General features: G+C 53.0%; 1 protein-coding gene and 1 long non-coding RNA gene across 2 annotated transcripts in view; one reads left to right on the top strand and one right to left on the bottom strand.

The window, feature by feature from the left end:
• CD99 (CD99 molecule (Xg blood group)) overlaps positions 1-5,636 on the bottom strand; it is a 33,294-nt gene extending 27,658 nt beyond the window's left edge. The window contains exon 1 of the mRNA XM_045089257.1: positions 5,458-5,636. Within this exon, the coding sequence (XP_044945192.1) occupies positions 5,458-5,524 (67 nt within the window). The 5' untranslated portion in view covers positions 5,525-5,636. The remainder of the gene's footprint in view (positions 1-5,457) is intronic.
• A 3,187-nt stretch (positions 5,637-8,823) lies between these two features.
• On the top strand, positions 8,824-16,326 carry LOC123394721. The gene is made up of 2 exons (XR_006609440.1): positions 8,824-9,712; positions 15,309-16,326. It is a non-coding gene; the product is annotated as an uncharacterized LOC123394721 (long non-coding RNA).
• The last annotated feature ends 821 nt before the right edge of the window (positions 16,327-17,147 follow it).

Below are 17,147 nucleotides of genomic sequence, written 5' to 3'. Positions count from 1 at the left end.
CCATCCGTCCATCCATCATATCTATCTGTCCATCTGTCTTTCTATCTATCTATGAATCCATCCATCCATCCATCCATCCATCCACCATATCCTAACCCTAACCTTCACCCTTTCGAGGACCACCTCACTCCAGCCAGGCCACGAGTCCTTAAGCAAGTGCCCCGGCAGGCAGGGTCCACGACCTCATCTTTCCCACAACATCCAGCCCCGAGTGACACGCAGCTGTTCACAACCACCTCCTGCTCCGTGAGACCCCAGCCCATCGGTCCTTGCCCGCCACACCGTGTTGCTCTGCCTCAGAGAGCCGTCTCCCCTCATCCTGCTGGGGTACGCTGGGGTGCCCTCTGCACGGAGTTTGGGGCAAAAACCACCGTTTCCGTTCGCGCTGAGCACAGAACCCACGCCCTCCTCCAAGAGAAGACAGCGGACAGCCTCAGAAGGGCTCGTGCTGTAGATAGATGGCTTCTCGCAGTATTTACAGACCCGACGTGCCCCCGGGACCCTGTGCCCCCGAGACAACATCAACAATTGATACTCTGTCCACGTACAACACCGGTCCACGGGGCGCCCCAGTGCATGGATGCCTCGTCCGCACGGCATGCCCTAACGCCCTCCAGGGAGCCATCGGACCAGCACACGGGGGCTGTGGCAACGGCAGCGCTGAACACAGGCAGCCAGAAATCTCTGGCCGCATTGTCTCGAGATGACTAATGCCTTCCAAAGCCTGGGAATGCAGCACTCTGCTCCTTGAGCCCCCTTCCCGGAGGGCGGTTCATGTAAGGACGAACAATTACATTGTTACAGAAAGCACTGCCTCACCGCAACTATGTTGCTCTCTGCAAAGTTCCTGATACAATGTAATGTATCAAAACAAAGGGGGGGGGGGACACACACACTTCTCCAAAACTTCCAAGCGCAGAAAAGGAATGTGAGGAACTGTGATTCGCACCGCATTTGGATGGGCAAGTACTTTGGGACCCTGCTGCCTCCCGTCCAGGGCAACAAATCCGTTTTACATCTCGCCTCAGGCCACCCAGACGCAGAGAACCGCAACAAAGGGCCCACCGGAGCTCCCTCTGTCTGGCTCCTGGCGAAACACAGGGCTGCTTTCGCTTCTAGTGAGTTTTCTTCTTGTGTCCACGCGGCCGGTGGCACGCGGCACTCCGGGCCCATCAGTGCATCCTGAGTTACTGCTGCAGGAACACACCGGTTTTTCGTCTTATGACCACCTCCCTCGGCGTGGGGGAGGACGGAGGAAGCATCTGGTTTCCTGTTTAGGGGATTTTTACTGATCCGGCTAGAGAGAATAGCGAGAGAGCTCGCGAGGGATGGTGGCAGCCTTGAGTCATTCCGAGACAAACCAACAGCCGAAACACACCCGAGGGCCCTCTGCCCAAACTGGTCTAACCACCGGGCTGGGGCAAGGCGAAGAAATTCAAGAAAGGGAAGTGTCGCATCCCTAGACGCGTGAAAGATACTACAGATTCCCTAAATACAACGCGAACTTTGGCGAGGGTCCATGGGTCACCCCCAGACACTGGCCCCCACGGGAAAGAGTGTCCCGCTGTTGGATGGTGAACCACCCCACGCCTCCAAGCACCATGGCGCCAGCAGGATCACCGGGAGTCCATGCGAACTTCTCTCCCAGAGCACGGTGGCCGCGACCTCACAGAACCCTGAATCCTCACAGCTGCTAACGGGGGTGGGGGGGGGGGGGGGACAGAGGCCCTATGTGTTATGGGGTCTCTAGATGGTAATGGTTCACGGTGAAAATAAATTAAAAACAATAGTCCCCTCTGAAAATACCAGAGGAACATAAGGGAAGGCCTGATTTCCCCCACAAATAACAGCACCGGGAAAGAGCTGGCAAGACCGGTTTCCGTAAGGTTGGAGGACAAGTCTCAGTAGAGGCCATCAACTCTCGTTCAAGGGTGTGTCCTTCCCCGATGTTCAGAAAACGCACCTCTGTCTGCAGAAAGCATTTCCCAAACCACTAATATTCCCCTTGCCCCTAAAAGGACTTTTGGAGATCCCTCCCTAAACACGCGCTTCATGGTCCATCGCAAGAATCAGCAAAAGGACCAGAGGAGGTCCCACAGCCATCTCCGTCGATTGACCTAGGACAGACGCCCAGACCTTAAAACAAAGCACGTGCAGACAGAGGGACATGTCTGGAGTCCCTTTTGTCTCTCTGTCCTCCGCAAAGGCTGGGCATCCTCCAGCCTCTGGGCATCCGAATGATCCCAGGTAGAGCCACAACAACGTTGATTTTTTTTTTCTTTATTTGAAGAGTGAGGGCTCCAACTCACGACCCCAAAATGAAGACCTGATTTGAGAACAACTTCCCAGAGACACCCAGGCACCCCCCCAGGGACGCTGACTAATTCTGAGCCTTCAAACACACGTGTACCCCGTCTTTATGTCATAAGTCCCATTCGATTCTTTTCCCCCTAAAAGAAGTCGTCGTGCACTGGAAAATCTCGGGGTGGGGGGGGGAACACCACGACGCCCACGACTGTGGTACTCAGGGTCCCGTGGGGAAGCCACGTGCCAAGAAAAAGGGCAGTTTCCATCCACGAAATCGAGCGGGGACCCCTTCCCGTCAAACTCGTTCTGTGGCTCCAAGAGCCCCATTCTGCTATAAATGAGAACAGGCAGCCAAGATGTCATCCAGATGGAAGAAAAAAAAAAAAAATCTACAAAACTCAAGTACTTTCCTATCTCGACATGCCAAGAAAGAAAAAGAAAAAAGGCGTGAGCCTCATAAACTGAAAACGGAAAAAAGGGGCCCAGGCAGGGAGGTCCACAAAGTGCAATTCAATTTTATCAGAGCCCAAAGGGCAGGAGGGCAGGGAAACAGGCGAGACCATGAAAGCCAAACCCGAAAGCCATACCCAGGGGGCAGAGAGCACAGCCGTCAGCAGGAAACCGAGAGACCAAGCCCAAACTGGCTTTGGATATTGGGGGCTGCCTGACTGCGGGGTTGGGGAGGGACGTCCCGTGCAAGGCTGGGTGTTGAGAGTGTCTGGTCTCCAGGTACCCCTTCCGCCGGCTGTCACAACTCAAACTAAATAAATAAATGAATACATAGAAAAAAGGAAAAAGAAAAAATGTCCCCAGGCATTTCCAAGTATCCCAGCGCATGAACCTTCCCCAGGGAGCCCTGGGTCCCCCGCGCGGGACTTTGAAATCTGTCCTGTGCTGTTAAAAGCAAAAGGTCTGTCCCCAGGCTCGGCCGGCTTCGACAGCCACTGTGCAAACCACGCGAAACACCTATTTCTACAGGAAAGTGTGTTCTGACCTTCAGCAAACGGAAAGCAGTTTCCTGATTTAAAAAAAAAAAAAAAGTATTTGTATCTTTGGAGCTGCTGGTTCCCGCCCCGAACCCCAGAAGGATCCCGTAGGGAGGCGTGCATGCGTGTATGCAGGGGGAGTCTGCACCCTTGAAAAGATCAACGGGTAGTAAAGGACCATCCTTCCCACCTTTCTCTGCTGTTGGGGTGAGGCTGGCTCCCCTCCGCTGCCTCCGGGAATTTCAGTAAAATCTTGCCCCATGTTGGAGCTGCCCCGCACAATCTAGATACAAATCAGGTAATTTCCCGGACAATCATACTATGGGTTTTTCTAAGAAAGAAATCACAAAAGGACTCATGTGGGGCCCCAAAGAACAGAAGGAGGCTGGCCCAGATCTGTGAGGCAGACCCCGACCAGAGAGGGCTCACCAAGACTGCCCACCGGGTTCTCGAAGTAGGAGACCGTCCCGGTTCTTGGAGCCCAGTGTCCTGGGTGTGTGTTTAGATGTTCCTCCAGCCCCGCCACCACCAAGGATGGTCCGGTCCTGAGGAACCAGAACCACTCCGGATCCACGGCCCGGGGACCCTGCCCACGGAAGGGGCTCATGAAACCTTCAGAAGACAGACACACCCACATGCCCAGAGAACCCTCGCACGCTCCTCTGCGCCGGTGTGATGCCAACAAACATATCGAAAGACAACCATATGGGGGGGGGGGGGGCAAAACCCATTTCTGCTGAACCAGCCAGAGCCAAGGAAAAGAGGACATTTCTCCCGGAAGGAAGAGAGAAACTGGAGAGCCATGCCAGGCCCTCCCAGCCAGGTCGTGAAGTGTCCCAAGATGTTCCCCCCATACACCAGGCTTAATCTCCCCCTGAAGCCACCCGAGGGCCCCGGGGCCCATTCCAAAAGCCCCCACATGAATTCACAAATATTCTCGCAAAACAACCGGGGTGCCAGGCATTCAAAACTCAAGCCCTTCGTGCAGAGCTGGAGGCCCCTCCAACAGCGGGAAAGTCCCCAGCACCACACAGGCCTCCCGCCATGACTCCTGTTTGCAAAACAAGGAGTGGACACCTTGGAGCAGACCCGTCCTGAAACTCCTCTGCCCGGCGCCAGACAGTCCCCTCAACACTCTGGCCACCCTCCCCGGGTGGGTCCTAGGGGAAGGGGGGTGCGCAAGGGAAATCAATAACCGTCAGGTGGAAGAAGTTTCCCAAATGTCTACGCCCAGCAAAAAAATAAGTAAATAAATAAAAAGTTTTAAAAGTCGGAGCTCTCCTCTTGAAAGGACAGAGAGGGAGAAATAGGCTGGCAACTTCCCCTTTAAAGGAAAGCCACAGGAAAGCTGGCAGCGGCCAGGAACAGGCACAGGCTGCGTGCGCGCAAAGTGGGGGGTCGGGGTGGAGAAGGGGAGGGTCCCCAAGGCTCCCCTCGTCCTGAAACAACTTCTGTGTTTTCTGAATTCTCCACCAGAGCAGACGCGCAGCGCGCTGAAACCGCGTTCCCCCTCCCCACGCGCGCAGCGAGCGCCCCAGTCCCTGAGGCTTGGGCACACCGTGTTTCTGAACGTGTCCAAAGCTCCGAGTCGCTCTCAGGGGCCCCCACCCCCGCTCGGCGGGCGCGCAGGCCGCACAGCGGACTCCAAATTTAGGCCCGGAACGCAGGGCGTGGCTCCCCGCGCACCAACAAAGAGTGCGGCCCGGGGTGCGCCAGAAAGGGGGGGGGGTGCTCGGGCCGCTGCAGGGGAGCAGGGGCGCACACGCGGGGCGGGAGGCACCTGAGAAGTGTCCCGCGTGCGAGCACCCAACGCCAGCGGCTCCCGCGAGCGCCTCCAACTACGGGAGTTGCTGACTTGGAAAACACACGCGGCATTTCGGCCCTGGAGTAAGTCCAGACCCGCCCCGGAAAAAAAGTTGGAGCGCTATGAGGCCGCCCGTTTGGGGCGTTGGCTACCGGCGGGCACGGCGCGTCCCGCCGAGCGGGGAGGAGGACCCGGGGTCCCCGCGGCGTCCCCTGAGGCCCGCCTCACGTAGGGCGCCCCCCGAGGCCCTCCCTGGGGTCCCGGCGCGCGCGGCCGTGTGCGGGTCGTCCCCAGGCCGGCCGGCGCCCCTGGAGCACTCCGCCCGCCCTCCGCCCCCAGCAGGCCCTCCAAATCGCTCACCCCGGGCGGGCACTAGGGTGCCGAGCAGGCCGACCAGTAGCAGCGCGACGGCGGCCCGGGGAGCCATGGTGCGCCCGGCGCCGCGCAGGAACCGTCCGGGAGTGCGGCGCGCGGGCAGCGGGGGCGGCGGGCGGCTGCGGCGGCGGCTGCGGGAGGGCCCACGGGGCGGGGCCGGCGGCGGGAGAGGTCGGTGGGGGCGCCCTGTGGCCCCGCCCCGGCCTCCGCTCGCCCCGCCCGCAGTCCGGGGACACCTCTGGGGCGGGCCCAGCGCAAGGGAGTGGAAAAGCGGGGGAGGCCTGGTTACTCAGGGCGGCCCCGACGGGAGCAAGTGACCCCTCCCTATCAGGAAAGTGGGGGCCCCTTACCCGTCCTAACCACCCCAGGGCGGCCCCGAGGGGAGCAAGCCAGCCCCTCCCTGCTCAGAAGGTGGGGCCCCTCCTAGTGTGTCGGGCCCCTAACGGGATCCGCGCCCCCAAGAACGCGGAAGAGGCCCCTCCCCGCCCCGAACTCCTAACGGGGACGCGTGCCCCCTCGAAGCGAGGCCGAGTGAAAGGCTGTCCTTTCTCAGGAACCGTGGTTCCCTGGCCCCGGGCAGCCCCCCCAGTCCCATCCCAAAGTCCGGTCTGAACCGACAGAGCCCGGAGCCGGGGTGGGGGTTTGGGGGGTGCAGGGTAGCGCCCCAGCCCACAGCCTCTACAAGGACCTCCCTGGGAGGAGCCTCGGAAGCCTTCGCGCACCCCAAGCTGGGGGCTGGGCGCGCAGACGGGGAAAGGCACGAGACCCCTCCCTCGTCCCCTGGGGAGGTGGTGCTGGCGTCCTGCTGGGTCTCTGGCCACAGCCCAGACCCCAGGCTTGGGGCTGGTCCTTGTCCCAGACCATCAATATCTTTCTCGCTGAAATGTTAGCTTCCTATTCTCTCCGTGTTCCTTCAGAGAACAGAACATCTCAGAGGGAGAAAAATCCCTGAGTCAGATTCGTGCATTCTCCCCTGCAAACCCTACCTCGGCTACGGGCCAGCTCCACCCCAACTCTAGCCCTCTCTTCACCCCTGCAAGAGTCAGGGCCCTTCCTCCCCGCCGGCCATAGGGACACCTGTCCAGCTGCTGTCCACCTACCGCCACCTCCCAGGTCCAGACAGACACAAGGCAGGCCAGACAGCACCCTGGGGCCCGCCTAGGGCAAATGCAGGGACACGTACTTAAAAAGGCACCGGTCTGGCCATATCCGGCTGGACGCTTGGAGGTGTCCCGGTTTCCAGCAGCCAACAGGAACCCCACCACCGTAGGACTGCAGTGCCAGAGGTAGGAAGATCATGCAGTCCTTTCTCCGGAAAATGCAATAATCAGCCTTTGAAATCAACAGGCTCTGACCGCCCAGCCAGAGACCGGCAGCCCTCTATCCTCACGCACCCGCTGCCCCTACATACGGCCTCTCCGTTCCTCCCCGTGCAGCCTTGACTCACCCCCCACGAAGCCAGTGTGCACGTCTCCCTTCCCCGGCCACAGCCTGGCAGCCCGTGCTCCGTGTGGACCCTGGACCAGGGCTCCCAGGAGGCTCTTCTTGAGCAGCAACAGGATGCCGGAGCTGCAGCAGCCCTTTTGGCATCCTGAGGCAGTTCAGTAGGCTGAGAGAAGCCACTTGTGTTTGGGACCAATGTCAAAAGGCAAAGACCTCTCCCCTCCTCACGGAATGGTCCGTTTTAGCCCTGTCCCCCGCCCCCGCTGTTCAACCTAAAACCTCAATCAGGACAATGTTTAACCTCACTCCCTCGGGGCTGAGACGTCCCTATCCACACCATGGTCAGCATTCCAGAACACTCTCCAGCCTGGGCTTTCCTTTCATCCTTGAGGGGCTAGGTCCCCGTCACCAGCTCTCACAGATAGGCACGGTCACGGGAACTAAAAGCCAGGCTTCCAGGCTGGTTGTTTTTTTTTTTTTTTCTTTTTCTTTTTTTCTTTTTTAATTTATGTTCGTACAGACAGGCGTCTTGGACGCGTCTCTTTCTAATTCATTAAGTTGATTTTTTTTTTCTCTTAAGGGCCACCTTCCTTGGCTCAGAATGAATATTTCCATCATGTTTCGCAGACGCTCTGGCGTCGAGGTCTAAGCTGCAGAATAAAAATTAAATTAATTGACGGAGGCCCCTGAGGTGTGCCCAGGCACCGCAGAAGAGATCTTTGAAGGACATTCCTGAAGACCTAGACAGGGAGGAGGGAGCAAGGGTCCTTTTCGTGCAGGCTTCTTGCTCTGCTGGTTGGGACTCAGGGCCGGAGGGAGGGCGGAGCGTTTTCGGCATCCCCTGTAACTCACGCACAGACACACACACACCCCTACGGACTAGCCCTTCTCCGGCACTGATGGACCATTCTTTGTGTGACCACTGGGCTCTGTCTCTCGACCCAGAAAGCGGGTCTCGACGTGGGCCCCAGGAACCCAATGCACAGAGAAAAAAGTAATCTTAGAAATCAGAACAGAAAAGACCATTATTCTTGTGGGGCGTGCGGGAGACGGACAACCTCAGCTGTCCTGAGCAGAAGTTTGCAGAAAGCAAGACCTGTCCAGCGGGGGAAATTCCAAGGGGCCATTCCCGGTTGCAAGGGCTTGGGCAGCTGTCTCCGTCTTCTTGGGAACACTCTGTCCTCACGGCAACCCCGAGCTGGCGTGGGGGGAGGTCCCCTCTTTGTGGCCCTCGAGTCAGAAGACGCAGCCAAAGCAAAGAACGGGAAAAGGGAGGATTTTCCTTGCAATTTCCCGAAGCAGTGTCTTCTCTGAACCACGGAATTGGGGGGAGTTTGAAGCTTCGGGGTGTATGTCTGACCAGGATGGGGGGGGGGACGCAGGCCCGCAGTCATTGGAAGGTGACAGGGTCCACGTCCTACCTAGCTGCTGGAACTCACCAGGGTCAGCGAGGCCCAGCGTTATCAATACTCTGGCTCCGGCCGGTCTGCTGTTTGGGGAGCTCACGGGGGTTTAAAACCCTGCGTAAGGGACTCAGGAATGTGGTCCAGGTCAAACTTGGGTCCTCCCGCAGCGAGGGGCGCTGTACGCCTGGTTTCCTGGCTCTGATTCCTTCGGGCTGGCTCCGGGTTGGGGAGAGACGTTTTGTTTTTTTCATTCTTTCATTTCCCTTTAAAAAAAAAAAAAAAAAAAAAAAAGATCACGAAGTCCTGAACTTTTGTGTGTCTTTGTCACGTTTGCAGGAAGTTCTGCAGGAAGTGTGCGGGGGAGTAGGCACTAGATCACTAAATGATTGGGGGGGACCTCAAATATTTGTCTTCTGCTTGCTTTTTTTTTTTAAGATTTTATTTATTAATGTGACAGAGAGAGCACACAAGCAGGGGGAGCAGCAGAAGGAGAGGGAGAAGCAGGCTCCCCGCTGAGCAGAGAGCTCGGTGTTAGACTCGAACCCAGACCCTGAGATCATGACCTGAGCCGAAGGCAGGTGCTTCACAGACTGAGCCCCTTAGATCAGGGAGGCAGCAGGAAGCCCAGCACGAGACCAGGCCCTTGGAGTTGCAAGCAGAGCCCTTCCCCGGGTTGACCCGGCCTTCAGCATCCAGCTCCACGACCCCAGGCTCCATTTCCGCGGAGAATAACACTCCGTTTCGGTTCTGGGAAGGGGCACTGTGGAGCGGGCGTGGGCCACCATTATTCCAAAGTACCACAGACATCTGTCCGGTCACCTGTCACCGTTCCCCACCTGCCGACACCCGCCCACTGGACTCAGCCCTTCCGCACTCACGATTGCATTTCTGGAGGGACGCAAACATTCAGTCCCTAGCAACCTCCACTTAAAAGAGTATTGTTTGTGACAACAGAAGCGCCGAAAAGCACACACTTCCTGCAACACAAGAACAGAAGTGACAGGCAATCCACGTAAGCCAGGAAGGGAAGCAGCAGCCTCTTGAAAGCACCGAAGTCTATGAAAAACCACGGCCTAAACCCAACCACGTTGCACTGAAACGCTCTCTGGGCTTTAAGAGAACGACTCGGGGCACAGGCCGAACGCATAGCCCTGATTCCTTCTTGCAAAGGGAGAGATGTCTTTGTTAACCTGCATTTGCTGAACTCTGCACGGAATCTGCGTCATTTTCGAACTTGGAGGTGAACGTACTTTGAAGCTGTAAGAGCGAAAAATGTGGGGAACGCCGCCAGAGTGTGGCCCTAACTTCAGGAAGGATCTAGCTTCTGGGAGAGAATGATAGCCATTCGGTCAGACGGAGCCGGATTTCCCTTCTGGCTCATCTCTGGACGGGTAAGTGGGGAGATGGTTAGTGCATGGATAGATGGGTGGTTAGTGATTGGATGGATGGAAGGTTAGAAGGTTAGATGGACGGATGATGGATAGATGGATGGATGTTCTTAGCTCCTAGTCACACCAAACCTTGTCGCCAGACTTTCTCTTGATAGTTCAATTATTCTTGGAGAGTCAGTGAAAACTGACACATTTGCAATCGAGTACACACATAACCAGTGCCTTACCCTGAATCGGACGGGCTCCGCTGCCCTGTTAAGGTTCAGGTTTTCATCTTTAAGCTTGGGCAGCACTAGACCTTTTGGCCAAGATGTTTTCACCAGGACAAGACCCCCAGCACTTGCCCACCTCTGAGTCTCCACCTATCCGCTCCTGTTCATCTTCTCAGTCTTGTCTTCCCCAAGTTCCTTGGGGTCCCTCATCTCAGTGATTCCTTAGTACACTCAGCCACTCAACAGCTACCCAAGGGCCCACACTTTGCAATACAGCAGTGAAATCAAGCTGCCATAGCTCTGCCTCAGAGAGCAGTGCTTAGTTTTAATAGCCCTTGATTTACATGTATTTATTTGTGTTTATCTGAGTCTCCCCAAAGTCTTTGAGCAGTCTTGTTTTTTTATTCTATCTCAGCACCTGGCTGAGAGCCCAACGCACAGAGACTGCCTTTCAGATGCTTAATTACTCCACTGAATCAAGCAAAACAGAAATGAGCGTGCCATGAAAAGCTGAGCATTTAGGTAATGAAGCTTTTTTATTACCTTTGGGCTCTCAGGACACACACACACACACACAGCGACGCACACACAGAGTATGCATGTATATAAATGTCCACACTTACTTCTACATATAGATCTACATCTGTCCATCCATCCATTCATCTTGGGTACATGCAAGACTATGCATTCTATGCAAGACTTCTACCTTCTTCCATACTAAGGGACTTGATTTTTTCTGGATGTTGGCAATATGGCAGCTGGAAGACCATTGTCTTCAGTCTTCCTTGCACTTAAGTGTAACCAACAAGTAAGTTCTGGTCCATGAAATAAATGTAACCAGAAATTGTTGAGGAAAACTTCTGAAATGTTCCTTAAACGATGAATGGATGGATGGATGGATGGATGGATGGATGGATGGATGGATTGGATGGTTGGACGGATGGATGGATGGATGGATGGATGGTTGGATGGATGGGATGGATGGATGGATGGATGGATGGATGGATGGTTGGATGGTTGGATGGATGGATGGATGGATGGATGGATGGATGGATGGATGGCAAGTGGCTCTTTTAGCCCTCTCCTGGCTTCATCTTGTGCTTTCCTGGAATACCAGGTTGATGCCTGGAGCCCCAGAAGCCAGTCTGGAGAAGGAGGTAACCCAGAGGAAAGGGAGCTACTCTTGTACGATGACTGAATAGGAAGAGAGAAGTAACATTTTTATCTTTTTTTTTTTTTTTTAAAGAAAAAGTCATATTTGCTTCAGTCTTATTTAAACCAGTTTTCTTTCTGGTCTTTGTTACCAGAGGTTGAGCCCAGTTTATAATAGAAACCTGCTATGAGTTCCTTATGGGCAATCAAAACAGCTAAGACGGGTCTGGCCATCACACATGGTGTCTGTTGAACAGATGTTGAGGAGAAATTTCCTGAGTCAGTAGAATGGCAGGCAGAACGATGAGTAGTTGGATGTGTCAGTGGATATGTGGGTGGATGGATGGATGGATGGATGGATGGATGGATGGATGGATGGTAGATGCATAGATAGATAGATAGATAGATAGATAGATAGATAGATAGTTGTATGGGTTGATGGATGGATGGATGGATGGTTGGATGGGTAAGTAGATGGATGTGTGCATGGATGGATGGACAGATGGATGGATGGATGGATGGATGGATGGATGAATGCATAGATAGATAGATAGATAGATAGATAGATAGATAGTTGTATGGGTGGATGGACGGATGGATGGATGGTTGGACGGACGGACAAAGAAACAAATGAACCTTTTACCAGATACGATTGTGCCATATTATAACTAACTTCCATGGGAAACAACTATGAAGTAGAGGCATTGGACTGACTAGCCCACTTGTGTTGATGAAGAAACTTCCTGGTCCCATGGGGCCATCCATGGCAGGCTGGGATGAGAACCAAGAATTTTTTGATTCTGAGTCCAGGCTATTTGTTCCTCCCTGCCTCTTGACTGCCTCCAAACCACCGGCATTTTCCTCAGAGCGTTCACAGCAGCCAAAGATAAAAAGCGTGTTGTAAGCTAGAGTTTTTACCTTAGAAACCTCACGGTCTGTGCCCATCCGTGGTCCAGTTTATTTAGAAAACAGTGCTTTCGTTAATTTAGCAAAAAGGTTCATGTGTTCATGTGTTTATCCCCTCTTAAGTGCAATGTAGGTTGGGGCCCCTGCAGAAATCAAAGGATGTAGTGAAGCTTCCTAACACAGAAACAACTACTTTGTTGAAGGAGCTAAAGCTTGTGGTTACTCTGGCTTAGAATCAAGAACAAATCAATTTCCCAGAGTCCAGGAGTCCCCTTCATCCTCGGGGGACAGGTTCCAAGGCTCCAAGTACATGCTTGGATCTGCAGCCAGTCCCAAACCCTATATGCACTGTATTTTTCCCTGAACTTGCATTTCTTTCATAAAGTTTATTTTATCAGCCAGGCACAGCCCGAGACAAACAATAACTAATCAGGGGCACCTGGGTGGCTCAGTCGGTTGAACATCCCACTCTTGATGTCCGCTCAGGTCTTGATGTCAGGGTCGTGAGTTTAAGCCCTGTGTTGGGCTCCAGACTATGCCTGCAGCCCTTAAAAACAAACAAAGGAAAAAACCCAATAACTCATCATAAAAGACAATGATTAGGACAAGACACCGTAACAAAAGTTTTGAGAATGTGGCCTCTGTCTCCCTCAAATTGTCTTACTGTTCTGTACGTCCCCTTCTTCCTTCTTGAGATGATAAAATGTCCACGTGATGAGATCAAGAGAGGTGGATGACATAGGCATTGTGACCTAGCGTTAGGCTATAGCTGACCTTCTGGTGATTGCTCAGGATTATCTGTTCCTCAAACCACAGATAACTTGGGACACTGAACTGCATTTGAAGCATGAATCCTCTTTGTCTCTAAGGGCTGCTAGTACCATGTCTGAGACCTGGAATGTGATCTTCCCCAGGACAAACGTTGGCCATGATGGTCATGGTGGTGGGCCAGAGGGAGTTGTCCTACGGTTTTCCAAAACACAGAACCTGGACCAAGAGCTGTTTGAATTTATTTCTGTTTATTTGTGGGTATCTGAGTCTCCTGATAGGCAGTGAGCAGGCTTGGTGGTGTTTCTAGGTCAGCCCATGGCTGAAACCCCAACACAGACACACACACAGCGCGTTACTCAACAGAATGCATCAAAGCAAAAGTGAGCTCAGCACCAAAGGCAATGCATTGAGATAATGAAGCTCTAGTCATCTCCTTTATCCTACAAGGACACACACAGACTCGTAGACACACGGAACACGCGTGTATATGTGCATATGAAAACGGTACATGGCAAAAGTTAGCATACATACTAATTCTAGGATGCATCATGTTCCAATTTTGCATCACGTACTGCCCCAAAACTTAGTGCTTTAAAGCAGCACTATGCATTTTGTTAAAATTCATTTTAGCTAAAAATGCATTTTGCTAAAAAAAAAAAAAATCTGCAACCTGGTGGGACTAGACCAATTTTGCCCCCTTGTCCCAATTGCATTAAGAATTTCAAGATGGTGGCAATGGAGCATTAAGCCAAGCATGGAGCCCCCCTTCTGAGAGGAGGTCTGACTGCACAGGGTGCCAGCCCATGAAGTCAGCCCCGTCTGAGACGTTTGGTGAGACAGAACACCTCCCGATGGCTTGGGCTTCCTGACATTGTGACGGCGGGGTTCCCACAGTGACCTTCCAGAAGGAGAGAGAGAACACCAAGTCATCTCTTATGCAATGTCTCTTCTTCAAAGCAGCCACAACTACGTGGCCAATTTCAAGGAGGGGAAATGCTAAGATCCTAGAAGTGGACACGGGACAGAAATATCCACAGTATGTGCCTCACAGCGGCTCAGCTGGTCCAAGCGTGTTCTGGGATGCGGGATCTTAATGCAAGACCATGTGGACATTAGGTTCGTATATGCAGAACACGGTTCTTAAGCGTAGGGTGTGCTGAGGATCTTGACCTACGTACCGAGCATGGAAAGGTGAATTAATCATTTCACCTGTTAGCCCATTTGGTCTTTTGAGGAATACTAGAAAACCCATTTGGTCAAAAGACCAAATAGACCTTTTGAGGGATACTAGAAAACCCATTTGGTCTTTTGAGGGACACTAGAAAATCCGAGACCATGCCCAAGGGTTTGGACATGTTTCACCAAGGAGATTCCATTGAAAGATTCTTATGGGGTTTCCAGAAAGAGAGAGGCTGGGGATGCATTCTAGAGCTTTTTCCTGCATGAGCCGTGCTGCAGATATCGGGGGAAAACATCCGTGGCATGCAACGGGTAGGGGAAAGAGTAGGGAGGTCTGGCTGCGGAGGTAGCTGGAACCGGATGGCGATGGACGTCGGATGTTTACCAAGCAGTGTATCTTCGTCCAGAGACAAAGGGAAGCCCCAGCAACACCGTAAGGTAGACGATTGTAGGCTGAGACTTGGTTCAGACAGGGAGCTAACTGAAGGCACAATAAAGGGGCAGTTTCATGGGGTGGAGGTAGGGGAACAGGAGGAAACCTGGGAAACCCCCAAGTTTCTCAAAATCTCTATTTTGAGAACCTTAACTTGCAGTGCAGACTGAAGGGGATCCTTTCCAGAGAACTTAAGAAGGGAGGAATTTATTATTTTTTTGCTCAGATCATGGTTATTTAGGAGCCAAGTAAAGAATGTATTTGCAACTTTGGGGAACGTTTATTCCTCTCCCCAGAAACCCAAATCCCCATGTCCTCCTGCTGGTTTTCCTGGCTCTTCCAGAGCTCACCAAAGCAATCTGCCTAGGTCTGACGTATGTGCCGTTAGAGATGATGCCTGGTGAGAGCCGCCCATTGTTGGTTGGAAGACCTTTCTACACCCCAGGATGGCCATAAATCATTGACGTTTGGTCAAGAGTGGGTGTTTTCCGGTGATATGCCTTGTAGGCAGGAAGGTTTCGACACGTCTGCATGGGGAAAAACAACTCATCTCTCCTTCTCATGGACCTCCTCTTGGGTGTTCTTGACTCGGGAATACCAAGACCACACCGCACTCCCTACGGGCACAGCCTTTTTCCATCTCAAGGATAGGCTCCGAAGAGTAAGGCCCACAGGTTACACCAGCTAACGTTCATGCCACGGCACAAGCCTGATCTCTGCACACAGAGGTTGGGTGACGTTTGAACAGAGCACTGAGAATGCAAAGCTTAGTTCGTTTTCCAAATGGAGAGTATGGCCCAGGCTGGGGAGTTCTTCTCACACGCCATGGGCGAGCCATATCTTCTCAGGCGTTGGGTGTTTGGGGTCTCCACCGAATGTGGTGAAGATTCTTTGCAAAAGTGAGTGCAATTAATTTCCTCCCTGTTTCGGCATTTTCTTGCAGGCTGCACCATGGACAGGTGGAGTACTTGCCCCCACCATGTCTAGCTGATGCTGTCGCTTGCTTTGGTCCGTAGAAGGCAACAGAAGGATCAGCCACATTTCTAAGGGTCACCATGCCTGGTCACCATATGCTCAAGTCTGAAAGGATCCATGCAGACCAGGTGAGCTCTCCTGGCTAAGACAGAAATCAGCCGTGCCTCATCCACCAAGCAGCTGACCACTGACTCAAGACGGAGTCGAGCTCACCCCAGAAGGACTGCCCAGATGACCTCAGCCTCAAGTGCCCAGACACAGAATCATGAGTGAAACCAATGGTTAGTCCTTTAAGACACCAGATTTTGGAGTGATTCGTCCCGCTGCAAAAGCTGAAGAGCTGCACACCCAGGAGTTCCTCACGCGTCATATCTACCCCCAAGAGGACACACCTTCTTAAGTATCTACCAAGACCTCAACATGCTTCCTATCACCTCCAGGGACTTAAGATAACATCCTCAAGGAGTCTGCAGTCCCGTTGGTTTTGGAGGAAGGGGAGGTAGACAAGGTAGCCCGTTCATGAATGGGAACCAGCTCTCCGGGGTTTCTTCCCGTAGTTCATTCTTGCTGGAGGTCAAGGTCAAGCGAGCTGGCCTGTGGTTGATCAGTTCCTCCCAGACTTCAGGAATATTTTCCTAGTTGGTCTGTGTTGGCCGTCTACATGCCAAAGAAATCCAACAGGATTTGGTACCGTTTACTTGAATATAAGACACATACTCCCCCTTTCCTGTTGTATTGTCCATTCCAAGTAGGGCAATGGGCAACTACACACCTGGCCTGCTTTTTTGATCTTCTGAGGAAATGAATATCCTTATTATAAAATCAAGGAAACAGACCCAATGTGGTTGACTTATAGGTTGGCATGGGAAGAGCTCATTTCTGAAGGCGCACCTTCTCCTGGAGAGTCAGGATGCCTGGACATTCTGCTTCTGTGTTCTTGAGGTCAACAACTCAATAAACGGCAACTCCGTCCATGCGTTCTGCTAGGGGTGTGTGTGTGTGTCTGTGCTTACACACCCATTACTTGATCCGATCTCATCACGAATTCTGGGAAAGGGTAAACCCTGCTTTCCAAGAAACCGGGACGGTCACTACGCCCCACACTACCCTAAAACTGCCTCTTTTCTACAAGCAGTCACACCACACCGACCTCAAAGCTACACAGGCGGTCATTTTTTGGTGACAGGCACACCATTTCACGATCCCAAAGGGAATTTAGGTTCGGAAGTATGCCGCAAAGTATAACCCATACCACTTTTCCAAACTCTTTTCAGTGAGATTAAAACACACACACACACACACACACACACACACACCCCACAGCATTTTCCATTTTGAAATAATTATGACTTAGAAAATTGCAAGGACCCAAGATTAGCCCCAACAGTCCTGTGCGAGCCAGCTCCCCCTCAATGCGACCCTCTCCCCCGGTAGCTACCCTATAAAATCAGAACTGCGGCATCCAGGCTGGTGCAGTCCCTGCTCAAGAAACAACAGTCACACCCACCTCCACACTCAACAATTCAGCCCACTGTGATGCGCTTGCATCTCCCTTAGCTCCTGCAGACGCGAAGCATTGGCCGATCCAACCGTCTATGGCTTTACCAGCCAACCAAGAGCGGTATTTATGGACCGGCAGCTCTCTACAACGTTCTTGGAGAATATGGTCATGGTCCCCAGATCCCCAGGCGCCGGATGAATGAGCCCTTTTAGATCCATGCTGAAGAACCTTCTGGCTTCATACCACACGGGGTGGGAATGCCTGTGTTGTCTTTCCAAGAATTCTTGAGGGAGGCTTTGAATTACT

The sequence above is a fragment of the Mustela putorius genome, unplaced genomic scaffold (assembly GCF_011764305.1).
Source record: "Mustela putorius furo isolate JIRA1106 unplaced genomic scaffold, ASM1176430v1.1 tig00003836_pilon_pilon_pilon, whole genome shotgun sequence".
In the NCBI taxonomy this organism is placed as follows: Eukaryota; Metazoa; Chordata; class Mammalia; order Carnivora; family Mustelidae; genus Mustela; species Mustela putorius.
Note: the sequence above shows the minus strand (reverse complement) of the source record. Positions and strands in the feature narration are given on the sequence as shown.